At 51.0% G+C, this 10279-nt stretch overlaps 1 protein-coding gene across 1 annotated transcript; it reads left to right on the forward strand.

Moving 5' to 3' along the window:
- Nucleotides 1-3254: 3254 nt before the first annotated feature.
- Nucleotides 3255-7063, forward strand: MEX3B (mex-3 RNA binding family member B). The gene is made up of 2 exons (XM_010726855.3): nucleotides 3255-3786; nucleotides 4518-7063. Exons 1-2 carry the CDS (start codon nucleotides 3528-3530, stop codon nucleotides 5936-5938), a joined length of 1680 nt encoding a protein of 559 aa, XP_010725157.3. The 5' UTR covers nucleotides 3255-3527; the 3' UTR covers nucleotides 5939-7063.
- The last annotated feature ends 3216 nt before the right edge of the window (nucleotides 7064-10279 follow it).

The raw sequence follows: 10279 nt of genomic DNA on the forward strand, positions 1-10279 counted from the left end.
CAGTATGCAGTAGTGTCCTTTGGGGTGGGGACCTGGGATAGAGTAGAGCGGCAAATCTCTGGTATGAAGAGATTTCCTCGTCTCTTGATTTAGTCATTCCTGAGATGCATGCGATTTATTCTTTGTGAAGATGCATCAAAAATGCAGATCCCGTTTATTCTAAATGAAAATTATATCCTATTATTATTGTTAGTGCTTTGTATTTCGAGTAGTATCTAAAGGCCTGGGATTAATTCATGACCTCTTCACGCTCAGAGCTGTGTATACATACAGTAAGCTCACTGCCCCAAAGACCTTACACTTTAATTAAATAAAGGTTGGAGGAAGGAAGTTTTATTACCTCTGTCACAAATGGGAAATGATAAAAGAGAGAAACTTAAAGGACTGAGAGTTGCACTCCTCCTGCAATAAGTCCTGTATTTGCCTGTAATATATCCTCCCTTCCTGCTTTTGTTAACTTGCTGTTAATTGGTAGCTGGTTGGTTTCTCCCCCAGAGATGGACTTTACTATAATTCTGCATATTGTTCAAGGTTGTATGGGATGAAAAGGATTATAGACAGATACTCTTTAATTTGGATCTGATCTGATTAATTTGGATTCTGAAGAATTACTTCTATGGAGTAAGTACATTCACGTGAGTCTTGTGTGCATTGCTTGTTGCCACCTGAGCATGCTAGTGCATAGACTGTGTTCCCAGGGCACCATGCACTTGCTTTATGAGTGTTTTAATGTACAGCAGCCTAACTGTGCTATTGTTCTTATTCCATGTAGTTTGCTCTCAAATGTTTTCAAAAACGGTTAGGAAGAAAAGCAATAGCCCTCAAGATGTTGGACAATTTCACAGGGTTCCTAGGAAGCTTAAAACACCTACGAGTGCACTCTTAGTCTGCTGGTCTGCTTCTTCCTTCTCAGAAAGCTTCTTCTATAGAAGGGGCTAAATTTAGTTTCAGATATTTTTAATTAGTGCTTCCAGCTTAACATTAAAATATAAAGCTAGATCTGTTTGGATCTTGCTTGAGAATAACATTTTCTTTGGAGAGGTACATAAATGTGAGGGTAACTTGTTTTCCTTTTGCTCATCAGTCAGAATGTGGATGGTCTGTGTGGGGAACTGGGATAGAAACCCAGTCACAGGTTTAGATGTGAGGGGAAGCGGGGGAGAAGAAAGGAGAACGAAACAAAACAAGGAACGGGTAAAATCCAAGTACGTCCCAACTGCTCTGCTCCTATCTTTCATTTTGGTGTCTTAGACGTCAACAAGAGCAATCTTTTATATTGCCTCAAGGGTACAGTCTCCTCACTTCTGTCCTGTCCTGCTCCGTCTGCTAAATGGGTACAGATATCTTCTGTCAGATTCTGGGTTCCTGGAGTTAAAAGGACTCCAGAGAAGCAGAGTTATCATTTTTATTTAACAATAAGGAGCATTATCTCTATTGCCGTTGAAGGTTATGTCCATCTGGTTTTTGTTTTAAAAAGATGTTCAGTGCTCAGAATAGTAACGTTTCAGGCTCCTTGAGCCTTTGTAAGTAATAGATCATTCTCCCACACAGACACCATCGCTGCTGGAAGTGTAAATGTGCAAAGTAGGAAATCTTTAAAATATGAAACTACAGAATTTCCTCAGCAGAGGGGACGACCTCAGCACTTGGGAAAGGACACCCCTAGAGTAAATGCCCTGCATGGAAAACAATCTGCTGGGGCTTTGTTACAAAGCATGCAAACATCCTGAGGAAGTAGCAGTCATTGGCAATAAACACTGCATGTAAACGAGTACCTGCATCTCGTTAGATGTTTGTGGGGCAGCTGCCCGACAGCTCTGGGGAGACTCATAAACTCCTGTCCCCATCCACCTGGATACAATAAAATAGTTACTTGGTGTTTGGTTCTCTCTGCAGATAGACTTCTGCCCACGATAGTTGGCAAGGGCGCAGAGAACACGGGCACTTTAGCGGTAGGTATTGGAGAAAACCTGGAACCCAACACGTGAGGGCGGTGTTTTTATGAAGTCGGTGGCCGCAACGTCCCTCCAGCAGGGAAGGTTTTGTTGTCAGGGAACCTGCATTAAGAGCTGCTCTGCCCGCCCGGGGTGGGGGCAGCGGGAGCAGGGAGGAGGTGTGGGTGTGCAAGGCCCGGCGGGTGCTTTGTTGTCTGGCGGCTCCGAGGCGCTGGTGACATTGCGCTGGAGCAGCTCGGCGCGGTGCGTTCTTCTCCGCCCTCTCTCTTTGGAAGCCGCGGGGCCGGGCGCAGCGTTTGCCACCGGCGCAGCACCGAGCAGCGCCACCGGGCCACCTCCACAATTCGGCCGGCGAGGAGGTCGGCGGGCACACCGCCGTACCGCCGCCCCGCAGCAAAGCCCGACGGAGCGGTGAAGCGGGGCTCGAGGCCGCCACGCCCCCCGGCACGGCGCCTTCGTCCGCCCGCGCCCGAGGGAAATGCGCGGCTCCCGCAGAGCCCTCAGAGGACGCCCCGCGCCCTCACGGCGGCGCCTCGGTTCCCTCAGGGGAACCGCACAAAGGGGCACGCGGCACCCCGCTCCGCCGAGGGCGCCGGGCCCGCAGTGCGCATGGCGGGGGGGAGGGGCGCGCAGGCGCAGTGCGGCCGCGCTGTGGCGGCGGTGTGGCCGGGGCGCTGCCTCCTTCCCGGGCGGCCGTTCGGGCATCGTTCCTTAACGGGGAGACAAAGAGCTGCGAGTCGACACACCCCCCTCGGACGAAAAAAAGCGGGGGGAGGAAGAAAAAAAAAAAAAAAAAAAGGGGAGGACGGAATAAACCGGCCCCGATCAGCGCGCTGCCGAGGCAGGCCTGGCTGCTGCGGGGCGGGCTGCGGCCCGGCATTGTTCCGCGCGACAACAAAGAGCGGCGCGGGCCCGGCGCCGCCCCTCCCCTCGCTCCCTCCCCCCCGCAGCCCGCGGCCAATGGGAGCGCGCGGCGACGGCGGCGGCGGCGGCGCGGGGCTGACAGCGGCCGGCGCCCGGCGCGCCCCCGCCCTCCGCCCGCTGCCTCCGCCTCTCCCGGGCCGTCTGGCTGCGGCGGTGCCTCAGACAGAGGAGGGGAGAGGAGGAAAAAACGCTGAGTGAGTGGAGTGGAGCCTGGGAGGGGCTCCTTAAAGAAACGCTGCCATCGCCTGGCATTGTGGCCGGCGAGGAACTCGAGGGGGGGAAGCGATCGGAGCTCCTCTCGCTATCCGCTGCCCGCCCCCCCACCCCACCCCCAGCCAAAAAAAAAAAAAAAAAAAAAGGAAAAAGGGGAAAAAAAAAAAGAAAAAAAAAAAGAAAAAGCCTCGAGGGGGGAGCCGTGCGGTGGGGGGGGTCCCGAAACCATCTTATAAACCGGATTGCACGGAGCGAGGAGGAAAAACAACAACAAAAAAAAGAAAGATACAAAATATCCCAGCGAAAGGCGACCGCCCGCCGGCTGCGGCAGCCGCCCGCCCCCCGCCCCGCGCTCCCGCTGGCCTCGGGCTGCCTTTGTGTCGGAGCCCCGCGCCCCAGCCCGGCGCAGGCGGCGGCTGCAGCGCGGCGCGGACCATGCCCAGCTCGCTCTTCGCCGACATGGAGCGGAACGGCAGCGGCGGCGGCGGCGGAGGAGGAGGAGGCGGAGGGGGAGAGACCCTGGATGACCAGCGAGCCCTGCAGATCGCCCTGGACCAGCTCTCCCTGCTGGGGCTGGACAACGACGAGGCGGGCTCCATTTACGACAGCGAGCCTCGGAAAAAGAGCGTGAACATGACGGAGTGCGTGCCGGTGCCCAGCTCGGAGCACGTCGCGGAGATCGTGGGCAGGCAAGGTGGGTGAGCGGCGGACAAAGAGCGCGGCCGGGAGCCGGGATGCGCCGGGAGAGGATAGATGGGGGCAGAACGCGAAATCTGGCTGCACGAGCTGGGTTTGCTAAAGGGAACGAGGACAAAAGGGAGCCCCGGCGCGGGTTTCGTCCCCCGAAGTAGGAAACCGGGGGTTATTTTTAAGGAAGAGGAACGGAGCGGGGAAGTGGAACAATGGGATTGCAATAAAGCATCCGCATAGGGGAGCGTGGCTCGCTCGGTGCGGCCGCTGCTCTTCACCTTCCTCAGAACCGATTTTATTTTTCCGAAAGGAAAGCGCTTAGCAGGAACGCGGGCTGAGCAGCGGCTTTGTGCGGGCTGCTCGCATTGCATCGCATCGCATTGCATCGCACTGCATTTCATCTTTCCGGCCGTGCCGCCTCCCTGCACGCTGCCCTTTGTTGCCGCCGCTCTCGGGGCTGCGCGCTGGCAGCTCCCGGGCAGTGCCCGCAGCTGTGCCGCTGCCGCCCGCGGTGCCGCTGGGCGCTTGCCAGGGCTCTGGCTGCCGTCGCGTTGCACATCGCTCCCGAACGCTGTGCCAGCATCGCCCCGGGCAGGGGCAGCGCGCTGCGGGTGGGTGTGTTCGCCCCCCTCCCCTTTCCCCAGCTGCACCCAAAGAATGGGTTGTAACCGGTTCTCCCCCGCGCTTTTTCCTTCCCCTCCCCTTCGCCTTCCGTCTCCCGCATCTCGTTCCCAGGTTGTAAAATCAAAGCTCTGCGGGCGAAGACCAACACCTACATCAAGACCCCGGTGCGCGGGGAGGAGCCGCTCTTTGTTGTGACGGGCAGAAAGGAAGATGTGGCCATGGCCCGCAGGGAGATCATCTCGGCGGCCGAGCACTTCTCCATGATCCGAGCTTCGAGGAACAAGAACACGGCCTTGAATGGCACCGTCCCCGGCCCCCCCAACCTGCCTGGCCAAACCACCATCCAGGTGCGGGTGCCTTATCGTGTGGTGGGCTTGGTCGTGGGGCCCAAAGGGGCCACGATTAAGCGCATCCAGCAGCAGACGCACACCTACATTGTGACGCCCAGCCGGGATAAGGAGCCGGTCTTCGAGGTGACGGGCATGCCCGAGAACGTGGACCGGGCACGGGAGGAGATTGAGGCGCACATCGCCATGCGAACCGGCGGCATCATCGAGCTGACGGACGAGAATGACTTCCACGCCAACGGCACGGATGTTGGCTTTGAGCTGAATGGCACGGGCAGCCTGTGGAGCAAGCCCACGCCGCCCAGCATCACACCTACCCCGGGCCGCAAACCCTTCTGCAACTACCGCAACGACAGCTCCAGCTCGCTGGGCAGCGCGTCCACCGACTCCTACTTCGGGGGTGGCACGGGGGGCGGCGGGGCCCGCCTGGCCGACTACAGCCCCCCCAGCCCGGCACTCAGCTTCACCCACAACGGCAACAACAACAACAACAGTGCCAACGGCTACGTCTACGGCGGAGGCGGTGGGGACGTGCTCTCCTCCCCAGACTGCTGCTCCGAGCTGCCCTTCGACTCGCCACCTGGCTTCGACCTGGCACCCGCCCCGCCGCCCGGGGCTGCCCTCCTCTGGCCGCAGTTCGAGCGCGGCCCTGCAGCCGCACCGCCCTCGCCCGCACCCTCGCCTGCCGCCGCCGCCTTCCCGGGCGCTGCGCCCGCCAATGCCAACCTGGCGCTGCTGGTGAGCGGCCCGAGGCGGGGCGGCAGCGCTCCGCCCCCGGCACGGCTCTCCCCGCCCCTGCACGGCAGCGCGGCGGCGGCGGGGCCCGAGCACCCGCTGGCACGCCGGGTGCGCAGCGACCCGGGCGGGCGGCTGCTGGCCGCCTCCTACCCGCTGTACGCCAACGGGCTGGGCGGCCATCTGCCAAGTCTGCCCTCCGATTCATCAGCTTCCTCCTCTTCCTCGTCCAGCTCGTCGTCCAGCTCGTCCTGCTCGTCGTCGGGCGTGCGGCGGAAGGGCAGCCGCGACTGCTCGGTGTGCTTCGAGAGCGAGGTGATCGCGGCGCTGGTGCCCTGCGGCCACAACCTCTTCTGCATGGAGTGCGCCAACCGCATCTGCGAGAAGACGGAGCCGCAGTGCCCCGTGTGCCACAGCGCCGTCACCCAGGCCATCCGCATCTTCTCCTGAGCCCGGCGGCCGGCTGGGTGCTGTGCGGTGCATGCTATACATAATAACGGGCGACTCCATTCTAGTGCTAGGCTAGTTTTTACACTGTACTTTAATACGAAGCTTCCAAATCTTCCCTTTTTTTAAAAAAAAAAGAACAAAAACTGTTGAAAAAAAAAAAATGAAAGTAGGAGATGCTTATGATGATGACAATGGTGTGTGGACTCTTAGTAAAACGTGCTGGTAGTTTCTAGGATGCGTATTACAAAATAATTAAATCTATGAGTGGATACTTTTCTGAATGTTCTTGAAAGGGCAAGAAGTTCCTGTGAAAACCATGATACTGCAGCTTTATCAAAGTTTAAAAAACAAAAAAAGGAAAAAAAAAAAGAAACAAACTGTAACATATCTCTTATATATATTAAAACGTTTAAAGGTTTTAAAGATAAATTGCATTAATACAGATTGAAGTATTTTATTCTTTTTTGACTTGAAAAATTATATTTCATATTGCAAAGATGTTTACAAGTATTTTAATTTAAGTTCAGTGAACTTTTTTGTAGCTGGGTTAAATCTTTTTTATTTTAGTATGGCCTTATGGCAAAGAACACTGTATTATTTTAATATCACACAATTGTGAACGGAATTACAAACCATAAAATGTGTAATGCTTTGAACAGTATTCTGTTGGGATGGAGATTTTATAGGTTCAGAAAAAATCTTTTAAATCTGCTTCACCCAGCATATTTTCTATTCAGTGATATAAAGCATATTTTATTCTATATTATTACAAAAATGGAAATGTATAAACATATGTCAAAAGGAACTGTTGAAGCTTTCTAACATTTGTATAAATAGAATTCAGTGGAAATTACAAAAATTCTGTTGCACCACTATAGTTTTAGTATTTCTATTTTAATACATTTGTTTACCACTTGTTTATGTATATGTAGGTGACGTTACTTGAGCTTAAATGTACTTTACTGAGCAAAGTTTAAAAACAAAGTATATTTTATTTTATGATAAAGGGCCTTTAACCTCATGGTCAAATACTAATATTATATTTGCTGAGACAAGATTTGAAATTGTATCAAGAGTTTTATTTTTCTGACATTTAAAGTTCTACATAATAAAAGTAAAACTTAAGTAATGGTGCTACTTCATGTTTTTTTAAGTATTTCTATATAAATAAAATATTACAGAAAAAAAATGTACGCTGTGTGGTGATTTGATTTGATGCGCTGAGAGTTTCTTCTGGAATTTTTGTTCCCCACTTGTATCATTGAGACGTGTTCTGAGTGTGAACTGTGTTGTGTTCGTGTTGCTGGAACTCTTCAGCTTGTGAAGGCTTCCATGGTGGTCCTCCCTGTGATAATACTGTAATACATGTTTTTAAGGGAAAAAAAATGATATAATTTCATTTGTACATACATATATATATATATGGCACATCCCTGAGGTTATTCCATGTGTTAAAATACTGTTTCTTAAGAATCTTGGTTGTGAAAAATACTTGGTTTCATATGTGTTGCTACATTTAGCAAATAGAGTATATGTAAGAAAGAAGAGCTTGCAGCTTCTTGGGTTTGTGATCTAAAAGCACAGAACAGGGGTGTGTCCTTTGTTGTAATGTGCTGATAGAGCCAGTCCTGCTGTGAATGCAGCCGGTCCTGCTCCATCCTTCCACAGGGTTTCAGAATCTCATCCCATTCTGAGTATTTCCTAGAGCAGAACAAGGGCTTTTGTGTCTTCCCTGAGTTCTTGAAATTGCTTCTTGGTATTTGGCAGCTGTGGTTCAGATAATTGGTGCTGACAAGCTTATTTGAATAAAAAATTTATTGCTGTGTAAAGTTTGTTTGCTTTTGATGATGCCCACACTCGTATAGGGGCAAAGGAAGTACAGAAGCTTTCTGACTAAGGTGTCAACAAACCCACCAGGCAAACACTGCAGTATTTTGGTGCTGAATGTAGTCAACGTGCGTAAGTGAACTTGCTGGGTAAAGCATGTTAGAGCAGATTTCAGAAAGGTAGCTGCAGATCATTTTAAACGTTTGTTTTTGAACGTGCTGGTGCACTTTGCAGCGGGCGAGCGAAAACAACAAACCAAACCCAAACTGTGTAACATATCTCGTATGTTTTACTTCGTGCTTAGCAGCGTATGCCAGAGCTGCTCCGCTCTGATCTCTTTTATGGAATCCAGAGTGCTTGTTGGGTGGGAAGGGGAGGAGGAAGGATGCGGCAGGGGATGATGGGATCTCTTTGTTTGATTTGATTTGATTTTTGCTTCTTCCATTTAGCTGTGATTGTGGCATCGTCTGAGTTACAGAGTTAAAATTCCTCACTGAAGTGTTGCGTTTGTCTTGGGAAGCTTGTCATTTGAATGGTGAACAAAAAATACAATGCTGTAGAATGGAGTCCAGAGAGTGGCACAGATGATGTGCTTAAATGCAGAAGTGGCGTAGCTATTGAAAGACCTTGACGAAATCTCTTACTTTAAAGGGGTCAGGAAGTTTAAGTCCAAATGTGTATATTCTTAATGATGAACATTTAGGAAACGTGCTCAACATGTGTCAATCCGCTTCTTGTTTCAATGTAAGCATCTTGTGCTGGTATCTGGGAAAGGTTGTTAAAACGGTTATAAATAAAAAAGTGAATTTGGTCACTTTGCTTAATCTCCCAGGATCAGTGACACAGAAGGTAAAAAAGGTGAACAAAGAGTGAAAGCTAAATTCTTCTTTTTGTTCTCCCAAATGTACAATTCTGGGTGACTCAGTGGCATTCATTAATGGCAGTGGTTGAGAGGATTATAGGCAGCAGCAGTGCCCCTAAGGAGCAGCCCCTGTGGGGTGGGCAGCAAGGCCCTGATCTGAGCAATGCAGCCTTGTTCAGCATGGCTGATGTTAGCTCCCTGCTTCATTAACTGCCACCAGCCTCGCTGCCTGTACTCATCCTGCAGGACTTGTTATTTTCATCACTAAACTGTGGCTAAAACGGAGCCAGTGACCTCTCCGCCCATGCCCCCAGCTCTCCTTTCAGCCTCCTGGCACCGCTGGGCCGCGCTGCTCCTGTTCTTTGTGTGTGTTGTTCTAGGAGGGAAGACGGCCTGCTGGGACTCCTGTGGTGCCTTACAACAACTGCCAGTGCCCATTCCTTGTCAGCAGCTGTTTCACCTGCAAAGGAACTGGTCTGTATTGCTCGTGCTTCGGTGTCTGATGAGCCAGTCAGCATCTCGTGCCTTGCCCTCAACAGGGCGTGCCAGGCAGAACAGTGCCCACCTTTCCTCCACCATCAGCCTTGGGCAGGGCTCACTTCTGAGGGTCTTTCTGATGTGTTGTGTCCGTTGCTTTTATCTTCTTGTTGCTTCCACGCAACACAGTGTGTAAAATCCATTGCCTTTTGCCAATGGTGACCGGTGCCCCTCAGCAGAGCCAGCATGGGAGGAATACACAGGCTACACACGTGTGCTGCCCCTCAGTGCACATCCCAGGCCAGATTTATTCTGCAGGTCAGTGCCTCAGATTGCAGGGGCCATAAATCAGTGTGGAATTCATCTGAGGGTCTGGGGCCATATGGTGTGTGTGAGGGGTGCCCACACAACCGGAGAGTGCAGGCCCGTGTTTGGCGCAGGAGGATTTCAAAGCCTGAGAAAGGGGCAAAGTTCAGTTTCTAATTGAGTGCTGTGAAATACATATATGTATACGGTCAATGTTTGTCTTCCAGAACAAAGATCACTTTGTTTTCCAAGAGTTTGTGCGTTGGTGATGAAAGCTGGGCTTGGGGCTTCATTCCCCCAGGCTCCGGGCAGCTGTGGGGGGATGTGGGGGTGCAGGCTGCACCCACTGCTCTCCTGTCCTCACAAATGTACAGGTTTGGTTTCCAGTGCACAAACACATCATTATCGTAAAAAAGGATATGTTTTCAGTTGTGAGAATTATTATATACAAAACTCTGAGCCTAATTATGTCTCTGTCCGTATCTGGTACTCCACAGAATTTGCATAACAATCAGACATCAAAGCTGGAGCCATTTACTAGGAGAAAGGTCTTTCTAATATATTACTTTGTTGCCAAATAAATTATAATGATCAATTTGATCTATGTGTACTCTTTAGATATATATATATATATTGGCAAATCAGTGAAAATAACACTTAGAAGCAAACTTTAAAGTTAGCAATAAGAATCTAGTTCAGTCAGGTACTTTTAATTAGATTGCTTTTTGTTTGATGTTTCTTACTGCTCTCTCCCACCCTCCTTACTCCTCTTTTTTTTTTTTTTTTTTTCTTTCCTCCATTTTCCTTGCCTTGCCATTCTGGAAATTGAAATGACAGCTTTGCTGTCAGTGTAAGGAATGGGAATTCTG

The sequence above is a fragment of the Meleagris gallopavo genome, chromosome 12 (genome assembly GCF_905368555.1).
Source record: "Meleagris gallopavo chromosome 12, MGAL_WU_HG_1.1, whole genome shotgun sequence".
NCBI classification, from domain to species: Eukaryota; Metazoa; Chordata; class Aves; order Galliformes; family Phasianidae; genus Meleagris; species Meleagris gallopavo.